The sequence below is a fragment of the Thunnus maccoyii genome, chromosome 16 (assembly GCF_910596095.1).
Source record: "Thunnus maccoyii chromosome 16, fThuMac1.1, whole genome shotgun sequence".
NCBI lineage: Eukaryota > Metazoa > Chordata > Actinopteri > Scombriformes > Scombridae > Thunnus > Thunnus maccoyii.
The window spans coordinates 10,746,832-10,768,371 of record NC_056548.1 but is presented as its reverse complement, the minus strand read 5'-3'; the positions used below and the strand labels follow the sequence as shown (position 1 = coordinate 10,768,371).

Genomic DNA, 21,540 nt, shown 5'->3' with positions numbered 1-21,540 from the left:
GAGCTAAACGTGCTGCATCTGCTGCTGCATGATTATTGGCAGCTGGGAGGCCGAAGGGGACAAAGGTTTAATGTGTAGGCTAAGGCTAAGGCTTATATTTTTACACAGTATCTTTGTTTTTGGGCCATTGCTGGCAGAGATGGAGGTGTATCCAGTCTTCAGCTATGTCTTCTTCATGGCTTTATGGAAACCTTTTTTCTAGCTGCTTATTATAACCACAGGAGATCTATTTATAACTCATAGAGAGAGAGATAGAGAGAGAGAGAGTAGCTACCGCATTGGCCTCATTTCCACTGATGTGTGAATTATGCTGATGCCTATACATTTCTCTTTCATTTCCTCACCTTTCGACTCTCCTCCTCACCCTCCTTCATCTCTCATCTCACTTGCATCTCTTCCCTTTCCCACTTTCCCACCCTCCCTTCCTCACGTGTTGAGGAAGGGAGTGGGTTACAGTGGATTACAGCAGAGAGAGCGCTTCATTTTTTAAACTGTGGAAGCCCATGAGTCACGACTAAAAGATGCTCTCAGGCTGACAGAGGTGACCCCCCCCCCCCACCCCCCCACCTCCTACACACACCTTTTTTATTTTTTTGTCTGAGCTGTCATGTGCGCGCTGGTAGGCTTATATTTGACCTATAAGGCTGCACAGTCTTTCCCACATGTCTAGAAGCACACGTGTTTGTGGACGAGAAGATTATCTCATTAAGATCCAGCGGAGGGGTTGCCGTCTCTCCGCGTTGTCCAGCAGCAGCATCAGCAGCAGCAGCAGCAGCAGCAGCATGGGAGACCTCTGCCTGTCGTAACGCATCTCTGTCCCCACCAGGGTCACACCACACTCTGATGCGACAACCGTCGTCAACGTCACACCGTCTCCATAGCAACCATGCTGGGCACAGCATCCCCAAGCAGATGTTAGAAAGTTAAGAGGAGAGAAGCGAGAGAGAAAGGAGGAGTGGGTTTTCTTTGCAGAGTGAATTCAGCTATGAGAAAAGAGCCGTGAGAGTCTACAGCCGTTTGCTAATTGGCACTAAACACAATTTCATGAGTTTTGCAGGTAGTCTAACGTTATTAGTCATAAACCAAAGTACGGCTGCAACTAACAGTTATTTTCATTATCAATTAATCTGATTTTTTTCTCTTTATTTGACCTTTATAATTTCTTAGAGAGCACAATGACGTCTTCAAATGTCTTGTTTTATCTGATCAACAGTCCAAAATCAAAAGATATTCATTTTACTATCATGTATGACACAGGAAGCCATTCTTAGATGTAAGGATATACATTTAAGAAGCTGCAACCTGCAAATATTTAGCATTTTTGTTTAAAAAATGACTAAAACAATCAGGCCTATTTGATTATCAAAGTAGTTACCGATTTAATTTTCTCTCAATCGACTAATCATTGCAGCTCTAAACCAAAGTATTGGAAAAAATGAAATGAAGACCTGTTGGTGGCGTCAGAGGAAAAGTACGGGGATCAATCCATCAGTAGATGTTGAGATATTCCAAAGGTTGAAGGTAAACGCCTTAAACTCAGATTTTCGGTGAGCACAAAGTAACTTTCCTCCTTCAGCGGAAGAATGTGAAAACCGTCTTCTAGTGTTAACTTCTAAACGCACATCATTCTGCACAGTGAAGCTCAAACGTCCAAGTGAAGTAACAATAAGCAAAAGACATTTTTTTTGAGAAAAGGGGGACTTTAACTAAAAGCAAACAATGTTAACCAGCTGGTGGTGCTAGAGGAAAAGTCAGGGAATAATCAAAAGTCATCAGGATTGATCCTCTGAGGTACGTAAATGTTTGGACAAAATTTTATAGCAATGCATCAAAGTTGAGATTTTTTAGTCCGGACCAAAGTTGAGGACCGACTGACATTGTCATCATTAAAACCTCTTTTTGCAATGCACAGGTGAGGTCGAGTCATCATATAGAAGTTGCAAGCAAGAAGTACAAAATCAAAAAGACAGGAAACACTCCTCAGTTCACATTTTTATTAGGAAAATCATTTTGCAGATTTGATTATTATTATCATCTATATATATATATATGTTATTTTCAGTTATTCAGAGGATGCATCAGCACAGTATATCTTAATAGGAAGACTATTGCTAGAATAAATATCTATACATCATAATTAGTTAAATTAAAAAAAAAGTCCCAACAGAAAAAAACCCCAAACCAACAGAATCATTTACAAAAAACAATAAGTGCTAAAAAGAAATAAACCATTTGCAAAACCGAAGCCATAAATGCTGCTGAGGAATTTATTTAAAAAATACAAAGATGATTCACAGTTTGTGTCCTTGTTCTCATGCTGGCTGGAACACCAATAGGGACCATGCAGGAATGAAGGGCCAGAGCGACAGGATAGTACCAGACTACATTACCCACAAAGTCTTTATGCCCCCGCTTTACGCCCCCCTGTCTGTAGAAACAGCTTGTGAGGATCTGAGGCAATCAGACCAGATGTACTGTAAAGGGGGGTGGGGGCGGCAAAAGTGAGCCGGAGAGGTTAACGGGGTCAGTGGGAGCAATTTCCGTTTCCGTTCATCGCCCAGCACTGATTTCCTTCAGATCCTCTGACACAAAGCTCGACTTGACAGGACTGTAACCTGCCCTCGTTGGTAGAAATGAGTTTATGGAACAAACCTTAGATAGACTTAGAAACCTTTCCAGTATATTGAGATTCTAACTGACTGCCCTTCGTTTCAGTGTCACAGGGCCATGTTTCCCATCCTGCTATGGAAGAACACATGTGAACCGTGCTCCCTTCCCTTTGCTGTACAAGAGACTCTTCAGCAACATGACCAGTGAATACCCTGTTACCTCAATGATGGCAAACAACTGAGGTGAACTTTTGCTGTTCCTAAGCCAAATCTGGGAAAATTGCCATCACTGTAGATCTCCACCTTTGAAGTCAATTTGTTGTTTTTCTTGCAGGAAAAAAATTACAGCATATTTTGAGGGGAAATCCCAAAGCATCAAGTCGCTCTCTTGTGAGGTACTTTTACTGTGTTGCTTCTGATTGGACCCTTTTGCCTGTAAAGAGGAAAACGCAGGTGACAGCACCTTCCCACCACAGCATCCTTTACTCTGCGCGAACTCATTCTCCTCTCTTCTCTCATCTCTGAAATATTTAGTCCTTTGAAAACTATTTACAACTATCTACAATCAGATGTGAGCAGGGTCGGCCTTCGGTCTGTTCAAGTACAACTGACTCACAAACACAACAAAACAGAAATCGGAGGGATGAACGTGAAAGAAGGCAGAAAGAGGCAGATGGCTGATTTTATGGAGAAGGACAACAGTGCAGAGCAGAAAAGCAGCCAATGAACGAATGAGGTTTCACTGACGAGGCCTGTGTGAATGTAATATGTGTGTATAAGGGTGTGTGTATGCAGCTGAGGGCATGCAGTCTGTCTATTTTGCCTCCATGCCTGTGTTATATATGCTTGAATGTGTGTGTTTGTGTGTGTGTGTGTGTATAGGAGTGTGTTTGATGACTCATGCAGAATGTGTAGGCATCCGCCACAGGAAAGCTTCAAACATCTGACAGACACTTCATAAGATGGTACGAACAAACAGCAGACAAACATGCACAAACACACACACACGTGCACTCGTGCAGGCCAGAGCGAAAGAAAGCAAATAGGTGGTTGAAAGCGCACATCCATGGATGAACTCACGGTACGCACACACACACACACACACACACACATAGACAGCAGCAGTGAATATGCTAAACTGATGAATGAGATGAGACAAGCCATGGGAGGACGGGGGCAGAGGTGTCTGTCCTGATTCATGCCAGCGTTTAACTCACACAGCCCAGAAACTCGACGGACACTCACACACTCCCATGCACGCCATCTTCTTTTCTCAGTCTCCCACATGCAAGCACATTTCAATCCTGTATAGGCCATGGTTAGCGCTGTTCCTACTCCATATTTTCACACTATTTCTATTCATAGCACAGCTCCCTCCCTTGCTCCAGCGTGTTGTCCGTACTGCTCTCACACGCTGTCTCATTGTTTTTTCCTCCCTGCTGTATCATATTTCACGAAGGAACATGAACAGCGACAGTCTCCTGTAGACGTCAGTGAGAACAACAGATTGCACAAACATGCGCTCACAATCTGGCGTTGCATGAAGCAACCAGACGTGTCAAGCTGATATTTATGCAGCGGTAGCTACACATCACATCAGACCAGAACTGGGTCTGACAGTTGATTATTTTTATTATTACACATCTTTTTTTTTTTTTAGCTTTTTAACCCTCAGATGACCACATCAGGTAGGTTGTACATTACAGGGATCGCTCCATCCATCTGGCATCTAAATTGGCTAAAACAAACAGTTTCAAAAACTATAAGATGCGTTCCACATGTCTTGTTTTTGAAATGTCAGAAACAGATGGAAAGAAAAAAACAAAACAAAAACGAGAGAGTACAAGTGAGCATCCCTGGCATCTAACAGGTAAAGGGTACGTTTACAATGCAAATCTTTTGAGTTTAACAGGACCTCACATTAGTGCAAAATACAACACATCGATAACAACGGATTCATTCAAAAATAAAAGAAAAGTATAACAGCCATGGAGTGGCACCTTTAGTTACATATTCACATTTTGCTAGTATTATCTGATTGATAGATCTGAAGAGTGGATGTGTCAAATACAATATATCATGAGCATCATTAATAAGCTGTATATTACAGTACATAGCAACATCGAACCTCCTACTGTAACAACATTTCCTGGTTACAAAGGACTTCCCAGAAAGACAGTGGGTACAGTATTTCTTTACATGGGTAACATCTTACTTGAAGCTCTTATAAACATTTCTTTGAAGTACCATATGTTTATTTACACTAACTAGACATTTGAAATATGTGGGTCTGTGGGCATGAATAATGCAAGGAGGGACATTTTACATGGCGCTTATAAACGAGGCATTGCTGATTAATAAGCAAGTCTTCAAGTAAAATGTCACCCTAAAGTGCCCAGTTGTTGATTCTGCTGCACACATAAAGACAGAGAAGGAGACAGAGAGCGCTAACGAGAACAGTTGCTGTGCTTTTTTTTTTTTTTTATTTCTTCCAGAGAGATACTGTAGACACATGGTTAAAAGGGGGCATCATCTGTTCTGTGTCTTTAGGTTTAACAGTACAGGAGCAGAATATCATCCACCTGAATTGTTGTTAAAACCCGCCTGAGAGATGGAGAAAACGGGACAAATAATCCGACCCTCCTCTTTTGCGGCGTTCTACTGTACTACCCTACGATCCCGTGGGGGTCACATTTACACACTTCACGACCATAGCCGTCCTCTCACATCACGATACCCTGTTGCTCAGCAGAACCACAACCTCATTGTGCCATTAAAACATACGTAGATTCGACGTTGTACATCTACATCTAGAGACCGAGAGCTACCTGTGATCATGATGCGATTGCTCCTCCATGTTCAGGACTGGTGAATGAATGTAAAAAGATGAAAATCGCACAAAGAAGACACAAAGAAGGACAAAAATATACAAAGAAGAAACACACATACACAAAAAAAAATTTACAGATAGATATGTCGGTAAAAAAGTATTGTGCTTTTGGCTGTCCTGTGTACACTGTGTACAATATTCAGAGCTCCTGCGTGAAAAAAGGGTGTATGCACTTTGGACGTAGAGCTATTTAATGGCTCCAGGAGGATATTCGGTGTTAAGTGGAGATAATTAACACATAATGTAGGCAAAAACATGGCAAATTACAGTTGTGTGTGTGTTTATGATATAAAGTGCAATGTGAGGGCATTTAGGCTGAGTGAGCCCTGTTTGTCTTCATGTAATCAGTCAACAGTGATACTCAGATCACAGCTATGTGTGTGTGTGTGTGGCAATTTTTTATTTTTTTTTGACACTTGCATGAATGCATTCGAGGTTGATCTGCGCGCATGCTGTGTGTGTGTGTGTGTGTGTGTGTATGTGTGTGTATATGTGTTTGTGTGTGACCCATTCTGTTTCCTGTTTACCGATGCCTGGATGAGTGTAATGTATGAGAGGTAATGTGACCAAACCAACCAAAGAGGAAACAGAATTACTGATTCAGGTCGCACTGAATAATCTGCATGGAGAAATTTACATCCATCTGTTTTTTTTTTTTTTTTTTTGTTTTTTTTTTTCTCTGTGTGCTTTTTGTTTTGCAGTGGGGGTTTTTGACTTTACATGAATTTAAAGAGCATCATAAAGCAAACAAACAAGAAAAACAAGGCAAAAAAATAAGAAAACCTTCACGTGAAAAGTGCCAAAGCAAACTGACATTCTCAACCTCAGAAACCCAAAAATCATCCGAGTTCACTTTTTTTGTCTTACCGGCTTGGCAATGATTATCCAAGTGTATCATCCCCGTAGACAAGGCAGACTTGTATTTCTGTTTCATGTTTCGATGAGAGTCTGGCTTGCATTCATCCACAGTTATTCTACACTACATGAGAGTCTTAAAAGGATTGTTGCGTCGTATCAGTAGTGTGTGTGCATACCCTGCTGCTGGATGCTTCTCCACTTCAGCTGAGGATTCAAAGATGAGTTTGAATATAATGACAGCTTCGTAAAGGTAGAGAGGGGACTTTTTTTATATTTTAGGAGGAATGATTATGATGAGAAAATGGGTGAATTTGTTCTCTAGTCACAAATCTAAACCTTGGAGTAAACTTCACCCTATTTTGTTGGATGTGTGAAGAGACTAGATGGAATATATTTGAATATCCCATGTTTATATACATCAGAGTCCTCAGGAGCGACTCTGGCATGTGGCTGGGTCGTATGTTTTAACTTCCTTTTAAATATGTCGTGTATGCTAGCAGTCTCAAACCGTCGAGTCCTGTGCTCGCTAGCATGACAGACACCTTAGTCTCATAAAATAGTGTTTCTACCAGATGAGTGAGCTTCATTAACTTTGTCAACTCTGTTACATATACATTATGTTTCTCTATATTTGTTATAATAGGGGGTATGATAAGGATGAGGGTGCTGGGATGTGGGGGGGGTGTTCAGGGTGTGAGCTGAACTGGGAGGGAGGGAGAATGGGCGTAGAAGTGAGAGAGGATACTAAATGTTTTGCTGTAACTTTCAGTCTTTTTCAAGGAGTGCTGTAGCGTCTGTGGTCTTTATTGCAGTCCAAGGTCTTGATGAGCTCCTTGGTCAGGTTTGGATGATGCAAAAAGTCCACGTCCACACCATTTCCTCTCCATGGAATCCAACTGTGACACACTTGCTTATCGATATTCAGTCCCCCTACTCTCCTTAACACTCAGCCGTCTCTCCTTTAGCACATGGGTGTATGCTCCGAACTCAAATCCTGTATGTTTCCTGTATGTTTTTTTCTTTTTAAAATAACTGTCGAGTTGTGTTTGCGAATGCACCAGTCAAACGGAGGAGGAATGTGGATGATGAGATTCCCGTTGCTTTCCAGACATTTTGCTCTGAGTGATACGTTTTAGTAAGTCTCTCTTCCCTCGTCTTCCTCCTTTACCTCTCTTTCTTTCTTTCTCTCTCTCTCTTTCTCTCTCTCTCTCTCTCTCTCACCTCCACCTCCCCTCTCCTCCTCTCTTGCATTCGGCTTTACATCACGCTGCATTTGCCCTTCAGTCTCTCTGCGCGGGACTGCTTCCCTGAGCGCTTGCCGTCGATGTTGAGGCTCATGTTCCTCTTCTTGTCCAGGTTGAGGAGCTCCTGGAAGAGCTCGGTTACATTGTGGTTGGTCTTGGCCGACGTCTCCATGAAGGCGCACTTCCACTGATTGGCCTGAGCCTCCCCGTCCTTGGTCTCCACCTCCCGCTGGGTCTCGTCGCTCTTGTTGCCAACAAGCATGATGGGGATTGCCTCGACATTGCCCTTAATGGCCAGGACCTGGAGAAGGGGAGGAAAATATGGTTATGCTCTGGCTGCAAAGTTGGTAAACATAAATCAAACCAAAAATGTTAATTTTTGAGATAAGCATGAAACGAGTGTAATAAAAATTGCTGTGATCTCTGATTTTTGAAGTAACATTTTAAAGTAATACATTTTTTCTTGCATTCAGTGTTAGTTGTGTTGCACATGAAAGGTGTAAAGTGAGCATGAGTAGTAATGGAACCACTTTCTAAAGTCAGTTTATGATAGGTTTAAGTTGTATACAATGGCTTTAATAATAAATTGGTTATTCATTCTGAATAGATGAGACATAAACCATGTCTAATAAGAACCTTTGGAGTGTCAGATTGTAAAAAATCTATTTGGTTGGTGTTTATCCTCCTCCGTCATGACTTTGCTTTGACTCTTTAGCAAGTGCTTTAATTTATCAGGGGGATGCCTCCAATGAACAGATTGACTTACCATCTGGGAAAAAGACAGAGAGCATCCAGACCAAAATTAATGTATTAACAACTTCTTAATATTCAGCTTCACACTTATTGGATTATTGTAGCAGAATGCATTTAATAACTAACATTTATACCTGCAGACATAATGACTTATTATAAAGTGAGAAATGTATGACTTTTTAATAATAACTTACTGTTTTTTCTGCTGTCATTAAGTCTGCAGTGTTTTAAATGTTACTTTGGTCCTCCAAAGTAACAAAGCAATGAGAAGGATATTCACCAACTAAATTCACAACCTGACAACCCAAAAGTTATCCCTAGAGATTGTACCCATCTATAAAGCATTAATAAATGTTTTGCTGATAAGGACATTAGAACCTATAACCCCTTTATAAATGTTGTCATATCAATGATAATATACTTCTTAAGCGGGCCTCTGTAAGGAAAATACTTTCCTAAAGTGCCGGATAACTACAAAGGAGAATCCCTACAGTCAGAAGATTGTTAAAGTCCTGCTCAAGGACACTTCAGCACGCTGGAGCTTTATTTTAATCCACTAAGGTTCTTGATGCACTTACATGCTTTTAATGCTTTGCTGGTTTTTATAGTCCACAGAGAAGTAATGTTGCATCCAGCTATATATTTTTTGCTTGATGGATGGTTGAAATGACAAGCCTAAAGTTGCCAACATGCTGTATGAACCTCACTCAGCTGAAAGAGTAATGCAGTAGCATTTAGATCATATATCACACAAACTGTAGGTACAAAAACACTCCAATCAACAGACCTCCAAACATATATAAATACACCTATGACCCCAACCTCCCTCTTTACACTACAAACTTACCTATAATCAACCCAGCCATCCACAAACACACACACATAATCACACCAGCTCTCCCCACCTGTTGATAAATGGGTTTGAGCTCCTCCAGGGACTGTTTGCTTGTGATGGAGTAGACCAGGATGAAGGCGTGGCCTTTGGAGATGGACAGGCGCTGCATAGCCGGGAACTGGTGACTCCCTGTGGTGTCGGTGATCTGCAAGGTGCACACGCTCTTATCACAGCTGATCACCTGGCGGTAGGTGTCCTCCACTGTGGGGATGTAGGTGTCCCTGAAGGTGCCCTTCACGAAGCGCAGGACCAGGGAGCTCTTCCCCACTCCCCCAGCCCCGAACACCACCACACGATAGTCGTTGCTCTGCTCCGGCATTCTGCCACCCTCAGGCTTAAGACAGTGTTACACCTATGATGTATCAGGTTGGGAGCATGGGGAGAAAGCAGGGGGAGAAGAGAGGGTGGGGAAGAGTGGGAGAAAATATAGATACAGATATTTTAGCAAATGAGCAGTCTTCTCCCTCCCAGAGTTTCTTTAACAGTACAGAGGCAGCAGATACAAAGCAGAAGGAAGATCAGGAAGGGATGTGCTGGCGGGACTCGACCTCAGGCCAGTGGAAAAGCACTCTGTCTTCTCCTCGTGGTCTGACTATGAGCCAGATTACAAATTAGAGGGGATGAGGTTGGTGAGGCTCCAAGTGTTTCACCTGACGCAGACATTTCCCTAATCAATACCTCTCGCAGAGTCACAGTTTCTCAGTTTCAACCCCAAAAACATTTCAGCGTTTCCTCATTTATCAACTTCAGCAAGTGCAGCACAGCCTGGAAGAGATAGAGAGTCCTTGCATTTTAGTAGAATAACGTCAAGGCCTACAAGGGGTAGACACAAGAACATGAACCCTTGTAGAGTATAATGCAATCGAATACAGCAATTCTGGCTGCAGACCTTTGTTGTATGACATATCCATCTCTCTACTCCTGTTTCTCGTCTCTTTGCAGTTTCAACTTTCAAATAGCAAAATTGTTTGGCAAAAATGCCAAAAAAAAGCAATACTGTATTATACTACCTGAGGTTGCATGTGCATCATATTGTGTCCTCACATTATACTTATCTTGAATGCACTGTATGACTTTGTCAGCTCCTAAACAAACAACAGATCATATTTTGTTGGTTGTGCAAATAAACATTGACTAAAACTGATTCAAAATACTGCATCTCTGCTATGTTTCAATTTGGTGTAGATCCAGACATAGTAGAAGTGTAAGGGTCAGGTTCTGCTTGGAAAGAAATAGTTTGAACAAGGTGTCACTGGAAGGCAAAAGTGTTTATAGCTGTTCTGAGCGACCACACTCTGAGAAGGAGTGAAAAGTCAGTTGTCTTAGGGGAAGACGTGAGAATTGTTTAAATGTGGGGATAGTGGCGAGCATTTCCAGACAGTTTCTCCTGGAAGGCATTCATAGTGTTGTACTCGGTTGTACAAACAAAAAGAAATAAAGGAAAGAAGTAAAAAAGAGAGCTAGAGAGAGAGAGAGGTCCAGACATTGACAAGTTTTTCACCTCTGCATGCTTGACTGATCATTGTTTGAAGTGGGTGTGAATGTCAGACTGTCGATTTTGAAAAGTTACAGAAATTGTTGGACTTAGCCCCTCCAGTTCTCATGTGGGAAAACAATTCTGATGGAATATATTGGTTTCTGAAGTAGCAAGGACAGGCTATTATTGTACGCCCAAAAAACAAAAGATGAAAACTAGATGTGAAAGACAATCTGCGTATGTGATATGTTTTCCAGTAAAACTAAAGATAGCATAAAGATAAATAGATTGACATTTTGGGAATGTCAATTTTCTCAGTTTTCTTGCTGAGAGTTATATAAGAAGATTGATACCACTCTCATGTGGCAAATATGGAGCTATAGCCAGAAGCCGTTAGTTAGCTTAGTATCAAGGCTGAAAAGAGGGGGAAAAGGCTAGCATGGCTGTCACCAAAGGTCACAAAATCTGCCTACCAGCACCTCTAAAGTTTACTGGTTAACATGTTATATCCTGTTTGTTTAATCAACATGAAAACCATCATGCTTGACTTCTTATTGCTGGGCACAGTGACTACCTGGAGTCGCCCCACAACCTCATGGCACCAACATGAAAGTGGCATCTTATAACTTGACCCTCGGCAAGAAGGCAAATAAGTGTATTTCCCAAAATGTTGAACTATTCCTTTAAAGACTAACTATAAAAATGCAGTTAGGTAATTCAGAAATCATGTATGATTTATGGTTTGTTGTACAAAATACCACCAGTGCACATCTAGTGTCATACCTTTCAATTATCACTCCTGGAAATTTGGGGAATTAAAACAAGATCATAGTTATACATATTGGAGATTAAACATAGATAAAACTAAACTAAAACTTTAACTGCAGCAAAAAATTCCATACTATACATTGAAAAACTAAGAAATCCAAAGCTATAATAACCCTGGTTAGTAGTCAGCCGCATCACTGCACACTGAAAGACTTTCTACAAATCCTCAGTCTTAATATTACCTGCTGCAGCTCATACAGTATGCATCTGAACAAAGTCCTCACGCATAATCTTATTGCTATCTTTGTAAGTGCTTGTGTGTCTGCAGAGCGTCTGTTCATGATTACGCATTGTATCTGTTGCATTATTTATCTGCTGCGGTTCTAAACTTGCTTTAAGGTCCCATAATAAGATACTCCTTCAGTTGTGATCATGTGCAGCTCTCTAAGCTCTGGCTGTAATGAAACAGTAAATTGACATCAATACTAGATGGAATAAGTGGATTTCTGTCATGCTTGCACTGCTGGAACCCACTATTGATGGCAGGGCCCCTGTAATTGCATTGCCTGGTTCTAGATAATATCAGTCAAGGAGTTCAAAATAAATGGGGATTCGGGGAGTGCCTCTTGAGCTTTATGGTCAATCTATAGCTGTAAGTCTGGGTGACATATAAGAGTGTTTTATATCCATGCTGAACACACAACCACAGTTTAATTTACAGGTACGCCTGTGTCTTCAGCTCATATGCCTGCAGACTGTTAACTGTTTTACTCTGGTCTGGCAAAGCTGAAAATCTTGTTTAATGGCTCTCTGGTGCCCCTGAGTGATGATACACTCTGCATTTTTTAAAATAGTGGAGGACACTGTCAAGAATCTGTCTAAATGTTGCCTATAAACATGATTTTCCAGTGTGATTGAAGCTTAAATTTTGAGATGGATGCTTAAGCTTCAAGACGATCAAAGCATTTCTCTTTGCAGGAATTACAGACTGAGTTTTTAAGGCTGCGGAAATGAGATCCTGTGCAGTCAATCAAATGTGCAAAAACCAAGAGGGTTAAAGCGTTCGTTATGATGAGCAACATCCCTTTGAGACAAAACTGTTAGTCACAGTTGCAAGCAACATTGCTCATCTGCATTGCCTCAAACTTTTGGCTTTAATCAGGCTCTCAGTCACTGTTAAGAATCCTGGTCTGAGTTGCCAGAGATGAACAAAGTGATTTCTGCTTCAGCTTGCTTTATGTCAGGTCAGAATGAGACAATACAAACACACAAAGACAAGGACATGTACAACAGGGACGCACTGATACATTTCTAAAAGCCAAACCAGACTAAGCTTTTGAGACATGCCTACCTCACAGTAGTTTATCACAACTTATCTTTACAGTGTTGGCCATCACTTCTGCTGGTTATGATAACATTGTACACATTAAAGCTGCTGTAATCAATATTTTCATATCAACAGTGGATAAAATGACTATGTGATTGTGAAAGAGGTCACTCATAGAGATGAACTCAGAGAATTATGACCAAACTCTGTAGTTCTCAGCTCCAAGGAGCATTTTAGTGTCCACCAGCTCATAGTTTTGGTTTTTCAGCTTGCAGACTTTTCTGATTTGGTTCAGGTCGTTAACAGATGCAGCGGTCAGCTGTTTTCAGAGAAAAAGGTCTAAAAACTGACTTTATGCAATGCTTGAATTGAGCTGGACCACAATACATCTATTCTCTTGATAATTTGACAGTTGTACAGCAAGGAATAAGGTCATAAAAATACCGATTTGACAACTAATCTATGTGGATTAGACATAATATGGTATTGAAACCAGTGTTGTGTTTCAAAGCTGATATTGTGACACTGATATGCTCAAAAAATACAGTTTTCACTTATTCCTCTTTGTCTGCCATCTCTGTTAATTTATGCATCTCGAAAATGTTTTTCTTTGACCTGCTCCCTGTTTCTGTCTCCTACTCTCTCACTCCCCAGGTCTCAATGCTTTTTGATCAATAAACTAAGGCCACTGCGGTTTTGGTCGATGGGGTCGTCTGTCTGGTCCCTGTCAGTCTGTCATCCTGCCTCGGTGCCTGTTGTTTCAACGGATGGGGAATTCAGATCCGTGACAATGATGCTGCTCATCAAAACCTTCCCTCCGCCCCCTCCCTTCTTTCACCTGAACTAAAATTAGCTGTCTCCCTCCCTCTGTCAGCAGCTATAACTGCACACACAGGTGCAACCTCACAGTGACACACATACACATGAAAGCATGCACACACACACACACACACACACACACACACACACACTGTACTTCCGCTCCTTCGCCATTTGTCCTTGACACGAAGCTTCTGAGATTAATGACACTCCTCCAAAATGCAAGCTGTCTTTCTCCGTTTCCCCATCCTCTTCTCTTGTTTTATTTGAAATGAGAGGACTGCAGCTCCTTAATGAATTAATGGTATACTATAAATGCATCTGTGGCAGTGCAGCCAAACTCCATTAGTAGATAGCTTTGGCACAGACCAAACAGGCCTCCTCTCCTCTCAGTCAGAAAAAAAAAAGATGCAACGCAGCTTTCTCCACTCGTTTATTTCACAGAGCAAGCAAGGAAATGTCACCTTTAGCGAAAATATGCACATAATTTCCCTCAAGAGAGCCACTTACGCAGCGGCACAAAGGAAGCACATTAACCAACATCAAACACAATGCCATTCAACAGATCAAGAGCGTGATTAAATAGACACCCACAAAGCGGTCCCATGGTATCTTGTGGAAAAAGGGTTTTAATCAAGCCGCGGATACTGGAATGCTGCGGATACACGGCTATTTGGCGATGAGGGTTTTACAGGATCAACAGATTTTGGGTGCAAGGTTTTGCTGAAATATCCTGTCAGGCTCAGTGACTGTGAGCGATGCTCTTCTGACCACATACACACACACACACACACCACAATGTCTGAAGTTTCTGCGGCTGCACAGTTAGTGAATGAACATGTGTGTGTGTGTGTGTGTGTGTGTGTGATGTGTGTTTGTGTCTGTGCAGTCAAGCAGAAGATTCTCTTCTTCTTCTCTGTGCACACATCAGCTCAGGCCTGCTCAAAAGTGTGTGTGTGTGTGTGTGTGTGTTTTTACCAGAGGAATGAATCTGCGTTTTTCATGAGGCAGAGTGAGAGCAATTTTTAGACTCGGGCATTTTCATTAGGTCTGAGCAGAATGTAGAGGTCCAATTTATAAACTTTAATTCAGTCTCACACATTCAGTGACACTGCTGCTTCGCTGCGTTCGCACCTGCTAACAAAACACACATGGAAAACTCACAGAAAACAGGACACACATACGGGTTTATCTTGATAATCTGTTGGTAGTTAATTTAAGATTTATGAATAAGTTACTCCATCATCTTTATTAAAGAGAACAGATAATAGTTTTATGTTTGCCTGTTGGAAGGTCATGATCTGAAGAGAGGAAACACCTTTCATATCCATCTGAGCTGAATCTATAAAAATATGTTCATAATCTATCAGAATAATTGATCTTCTCTATTGAATATGGACTGTACAGTGTTGTGTGACTCTTCCACTAGTTTTGTCAAGTGTTTCAAAAGCTGTTAAATATGGTTACTGGTAGTTAGATACACATTGAGAGATGTGAGCTTTAGGAAAAGTCCCACACTCTCTGGATTTTTCTCTTAGGATATGAATATTTTATATTTATATTACTGCTACTGAAAAAGTGCTTCTTTGCAACTTTTAGACCCCACTAATAAATCTTTACTCTGGTTCTTTTGCTGTTCTTGGATGAAAACCTCCCACCTTCAAAATCTCTGCTTTTCAGAGACTCAGAGAAGAGCTACGATCAAGTGACAATGCATTTTTAAAATCAGCCAATGTGGGAGAATGTTAAGTTAAACATGCACTAATTGGTTTTTTGGCAACTTGAAGGCAGTGCATAAAAATATAAACACAACATTGAAATATTATCACCTTATAAAGTTGTTGTAGCAAACAGTTGCCGTTGTTTTGGTCACCACTAAGGGAAGTAACTGGGTCTTTAGCTGCTGAATGCTCCACTGTGTTCATCAGCTATAGTCGCTAACTTTGTCTGCCGTTTGATTCAGTGTATGTAGCCTACAGTTGGTTTATCAGAGCTTTTTGATGAAAACAACTGCCTGCTGTGAACCAAAGAGTGCGAACGAGGGCGGGCTGTGAAAACAAAACAATGAACTGAAAGCAGCTTTAAGGTATCAAAATCCCTGAAAAATAGGACTTATGAGTTAGAAACACGGTACAGTGCAATTTACAAACTATGAATATATAAATAAACCATTCGCAGCTACAAGTGCATCTGAAATATGTATGTTTTTATACGAAACTGGCCGATAAAAAGTTTAATTAATACATTAATCAACATGAGCATAGAAACATCAAAATTAAGTTTAAACCAAACTGTGAATGTATATGTGTGAGAAAATACACATGTATACCTGTGTATATACCTTCTTTTGCCAATACCTATTTCCTTCAATACCTGTGTGTATGCTTGTGGACTTTGAAGGCTGTGCGTGAGACTATGGGTGTGTATGCTACTCATCAGTGTCAATCTATACTGTGATTGAGCATACATCGCCCTATGTGCGTGGAGTACGTGTCTTAGACTGTACAAGAGATGCAGCACTGTGGTCTTGGCTTAGTAGCTAATCATTGGGCTTAACCTCCTCTGTGCTCCTGGCCTGCTCTGCATTGACCCAATTCCCAGTCCTGGGAATCCCAGGACTTAAGTTACCAGCGGTCTCCCTATAAGACAACAGCAGCTCCTGATGCACGCTGAAGCCCTCTGATACTCCACGCACATCCCATTGACTCAGCATGCATGGACACTAACACTGTGGCAGGGGAATATCAGCAGAAGCCAGACACACAAACAGGAAAGATGAAATTTATCTGTCTATTGATACTCACAACATCATATTTCACTTGAACTAGAAGGTTTTGCAGCAGAAATACACCAAGAAGACATTTCCCTTGAGCGCTACTTTGTGAGAACACCCGTGAGCTGTGCACAGTTAAGATTTACCCTGAATGATCAAGACTGTTAAAAAAACTAAAGTTGGCTTTGGGATAGCTGCCCAGTATAACAACAGTGTGACCTACTGGCCACGGAAGCAGTTAGAGTTAAAGGTCTTGGTCAAGGGCAGCTCAGTGGGGGCAAAGAGGGAAGGGCAAGTGCTGTTTTTTTCACTTTCCAAGCTCAGATTTGCCCTGATGGTGTGGGGATCAAACTGACGACCTCGAGGTCACAAACCTACTACATTTTGGCCACTGCTGCCACTCTCCTAACCCAGCACAATACAGATATAGAGTAGAAATACTGGCAATGTGATGTAAATAATCAGTAGCATAAGGAAATGCTACAACTGTTGGCTTCATGAAATACTTTCAAAAATGGATTTACTAATCTAAAAAATGCTTATCATCCAGGAAAAAGTATATATTTTTTTTATATAATTGATGAAAAAATGTATTATTTTTAGTAACCTGTTATTTGCAACAATTTATGTCATATTGAAAACACATAAGATAATGTAAAACCAGCATTCTTGGTGAAAACCTCGGTGCTCCAGAATGTCAAAAACCTTTTTACAAAAGGCTTTTTTTGCAAGGATAAACATCTTTTAGATTTGTCATTTGTTTTTGTTTTTTAAAGTATTTCATAAAGCCAAGGGTCGTAGCAATTTCTCATGCTCCTGATCTATAGATCTTTAACCATGTCAAACCTACAATATATCTAAAGTTTGGGCTGAACCAACTATCATTTTGGAAAAGGTAATGAAACATTTGGGGTTTCTTAATTTTCTCACTAGTTGGAGTCATTTAAAGCAGGCTGAAACTGTGCTGAGCTGGTGGATTTGCGAAATAGTGCTGGGAGAAGTGTGGAGATGTCATAGTCGAAAATTCTGCACAAACAAAATGAAACTCTTTCCAAAACCAGTAGGTGTCAGAAATATACAGGAACACTTCAACACTTTAACATTCCACAGAATGAACCAAACAAGTCCAAATATTTGCCATCATTAGCATTTAGCTTGTTAGCCCCTGTGCTTGTTGTTGGTCATAGAGATGGGTATTTAAAAAGTGGCAACAAGGGAAGATCATAAAGGAGCACAGTAATCGTCCAGTGGGAAGCTGGTTAGTCTGACTGTAAACTGATCATTAAGTTAATGTTAAAATATGAAATTAAGCAAAAATTCAGTGACAAAATACTACTACAAAATACAAAAGTGAATATGCAGCACCTGCTAATAGCCAAAGAAAGACAATAGATTGAGGATAGAAATTTGCAAGTTCAAATCTCTGGACATGAGTTTATACACTTTAAATGACTTCCGCTGATGTATTTTTTATATAATGTAAGTATGATCCCAACTTCCCTTCTGCTTCATTTAAACTTCTAAATAGCCAGTGGGACACAGCAGTTCATGAGTCTACATCTAAAAACATTCCTCTAGCTTTCAACAAGAGTTTAAGAGGGGAAACATTTGCCCTTCAGGCAGATTTTTAGTTTCTCATTCCCACTCTGGAGAACTTCTGCGCAGTAACCTTAATCATGCTGATAATCATGCTTCAATGCAGCAGTTTTAAACAGGACTGGATGTAAGATGTCCATGTAATTAGCTTTTGAGTGTGTATTAGTACTGAGTATTAGCTTGACCTGGGGAACCCTGGGTTGCTCCGTCTGGCCTCTCGGTAAGACCCTGCTAATACCATGGCTTGGCAATCTGGGAAACAAGGAGGCACCTGGCTATAAACACCAGGATTGGAAAATTCAGTTTCCAACAGAGATAATACAGCATAATGTATTCAAATTTTTTTCCCCAAGAAAGCCTATTCTTAGACGCTATGTGGGCACTGACCTGAGTGAAGCACTAATTACAGACCGGTGAAGTGAGTTGCAGAAACCTGCTTGCAGTGACAGATGGAAACAGGGTTGGTAGTTTTGGATCAACTCCATCGGTTTCTACAGGCGAGATCAACCAGGCACAGCTTTTTTTTGTAATGCCAGTTGATCCAGGTCTGATAACAACACAGATGGTTAAAAGCAGAGACAACAAAGGAATCCCTCTCCAGGCTGCCTGTGACGCTCCAAGCCACAGAGGGGTTGCTACTCAGTCTCTGTAAGATTTACTTATGACCAGTACTTCCAATAAAATGCCCAGATTGTAGTTCAACAAAAGTCAGATTTCTTTTTATACAATTCAACACAGCTCACTGGTTCTTGTTGCAGCATTGTCAGTTGTTTCCTTCTCATTTTAAGTGAGTCAAAATTTAAATAAATCACAAAAACACAAATATGGGCTCAATGTAGCACGAGCATGGATCAAAAACTTTCTGTAGCAACACCTGAAATGGATCAAATTAGCCTCCTTAAGACGTCTCTTTACTAATTACTTTACAGTAAGGATGCTCCACCTTTTAGGTATAAATATAAATAAGCTCAAATGCATACATAGACTAGAAAAGGCTCTGACATTATATACATTTTTGTGGAATATTTTATCTTTATTCGTCCAGGAATAGTTCATTCACTAATTGAAAGGCAAACAGTGCAACCACACGCTTCTAACCACGCATGTTTTACAAGGAAAAGAAGAAGCTTTTTAATTTGTTAGCCCCAGTCTGACTTTTGATCATCCAGAAACCTTTGAGTCACCAGCATGTTTATGTATCTTCTGTTTCTGTATCTATGTATTTGTGTGTATATCTGTATATGTATGTTTGTATTTTTAGTCACTTTTCATCATTTCGATCTTGCTATTTCACCCTGCACTGTTCACTTGATTATTGTCATATTGTTTTATGTTAGCTTTTTGTAAAGCATTTTATAATCCTCTATTTTGTGCCAAATACATTATTATTTTTAATGGCCAAGGTCGATGACAGTGGCAGAAATTAAACGGCAAAAAGCAGCATTGTTGGATAGATTTTAACTTGCTGTTGACACTGCAATAATAGCCTCTTAGATCTTATAGATCTGTAGTAATAAACCAGATCTGATCTGTAGTAATAAACAATCCAAAAACCCATCTCAGAAACTGCACATAAACAGCCCTAATTATGCATTTCTGTTCATCTCTCTGGCCTCATTCTGGGTCTCAAAAACTGCTCTAAGAGCACACCACAGACATAAAAGACATCCTCAGAAGAATTCACATCTTTCTCAACATCTGGCCATCATGACCTTGTTGTGGCGGCAGGCGTGCACACAGCCCCGGCTTGCTCTTGCTGGCCCCTTATCTTAAAAAAACACCAGCAAAAAAATCATCATCAATTCTAACACATCTATATTCATCTCTAACATCATCAGAAACGTCACCACCATTACCAGCATCATCTTCTCTCTCTGTGTTTTTTCCTTGTTACCATGCATTGAGTCATTTCTTTGTTCTGCCTTAGCAGAGAGAAATATTCTTATGCAACCATGCTGTGGCCATTCAACACAGACAAACACACGGACAGGCAGGCAGGAAGGACATGATACTCCCCCACACTTCCACTTACCCTCCTCCTCCTCCTCCTCCTCCTGCTCGACCAACACATGCACGCTTTAATACAGTCTGTATCTCTGCTACTCTCAACCGCACACTTTAAAGCTTAATCGCAGCAGGATTTACTGTCATGCATCTCTCCTCTCCTCTTTTCTCTCAAGCCCTGCAACCCCCCCCCCCCCCCCCCCCCCACACACACACACACACACACCCATGACTGGCAGTGTTCAATATAGGAATACAGGAAGTTGAGTCACATACATTTGCACACACATAGAGAGGGCCTGAATGATTCACAACTCCTTTTGCATGTCATGATGGCTCTCCTCTCCTGTAATGAGAGCCAAAACAAACACCACATCAGGCGTGGAGGAGGAGGAAGCATGGAGAAACGGAGATCCAGATGGAGGATTAACCATGGCATTTGCCACAGAAATCGGGCTTTATGCGTCACGCTGGCGTCATTATTAGTGTATAGTTTGATGTTGACGCGCGTCTCCGCCTCGGCTGTAGTCAGCAAGGGGTGGCAGGAGGGCTTGCCGTCGGTCCGCAGATTGGTGCGCAACGCCATTACAGACCACCCTACTCTGCTTGGTTCATTCATAAATACCAGAGGATCGCCATCTCGCAGCGGTGCCATCATTTCGCAGTCGCAGCCCCCCCCCCCCCCCCCTCCCTTCCATCGCACCCCCCTCCCCCACCCCCCTCCTCCACCTCCCTTTACTCCTCAAAGCAATATGATAATCCCGACACCCTCATATCTCTGCCCTCTCTCTCCCTCTCCTGCTGACTGCCAATATGGCTGTGCGGGCATAGGCTACATACAATCCACACGACCGAGGTTATCAAACACAAATGTGAGTCGTGATAGAAGCCGGCGTAGATGCATTTTAAATAAACAGCAACGAGATAAATACAGAAAATGATATTTGTCATCCAGTATTGGACGTGAACAGCGGGAATCGTGTGCGCACAACAGCCAGCCAAGCAGAAGGACCGCGGTTACGCCACTGAATACCAACATCTAACCTCCATGTAAGATGCGGGGATGAGCAGCATCTTTACCTGGTCGTGAAGTATAGCTCCGCTTCAGGCTTGTCCTTGGTTTAGACGGATGAAAGACAAACGCCGAAAGCGTCTTAAAGCATTTTACGTGGTTCATGTAGAGCTCATGTCGTCCGATTTCCAACACCAACACAGCAGACTCTCTCTCTCTCTCTCTCTCTCTCTCTCTCTCTTTCTCTCTCTCTCTCTCGCAGATAGGACGTGGGAGGTGCTATGCCCTCTCCCTTTTCTGTCTACACTTGATTTTCTTTCAGTTTATACACTTCCTTGTGTTTGGATGCCAACAAGATAGGCTATTTAAAACAGACTTCCTCTAAAAAAGATCTCCTTTCATGTCCCGGATGAATGTAACTGTGGGAATTTGACCTATGGATCCAAATACAAAAGGACAAAATAAAGAAAATTACATAATAATAACAAACTGCACAGGTCAGCTAATCCTAACAT

The 21,540-nt window shown here is 41.3% G+C and overlaps 1 protein-coding gene and 1 long non-coding RNA gene across 3 annotated transcripts; one reads left to right on the top strand and one right to left on the bottom strand.

Moving 5' to 3' along the window:
* Positions 1 to 5: 5 nt before the first annotated feature.
* On the top strand, positions 6 to 7,798 carry LOC121881119. Of its 2 annotated transcripts, none has more exons than XR_006091704.1 (4): positions 6 to 74; positions 2,716 to 2,852; positions 2,944 to 3,062; positions 7,714 to 7,798. It is a non-coding gene; the product is annotated as an uncharacterized LOC121881119 (long non-coding RNA). The 2 variants fall into 2 exon arrangements; XR_006091705.1 differs by having other exon boundaries at positions 2,944 to 3,004; positions 7,714 to 7,782.
* diras1b (DIRAS family, GTP-binding RAS-like 1b) lies at positions 7,569 to 21,206 on the bottom strand. Its single transcript, XM_042388762.1, has 3 exons — positions 21,094 to 21,206; positions 9,260 to 9,601; positions 7,569 to 7,902 (listed from the first exon to the last, which is right to left on the bottom strand). Exons 2-3 carry the CDS (start codon positions 9,566 to 9,568, stop codon positions 7,615 to 7,617), a joined length of 597 nt encoding a protein of 198 aa, XP_042244696.1. The 5' UTR covers positions 9,569 to 9,601; positions 21,094 to 21,206; the 3' UTR covers positions 7,569 to 7,614.
* Positions 21,207 to 21,540: the final 334 nt, after the last annotated feature.

Coding starts and splice junctions, on each gene's coding strand:
- diras1b (XM_042388762.1), bottom strand. CDS start 9,568: ATGCCGGAGCAGAGCAACGACTATCGTGTGGTGGTGTTCGGGGCTGGG. Junction 7,903..9,259: donor TCAAACCCATTTATCAACAG/GTGGGGAGAGCT, acceptor CCCCTTCTCCAG/GTCCTGGCCATTAAGGGCAA.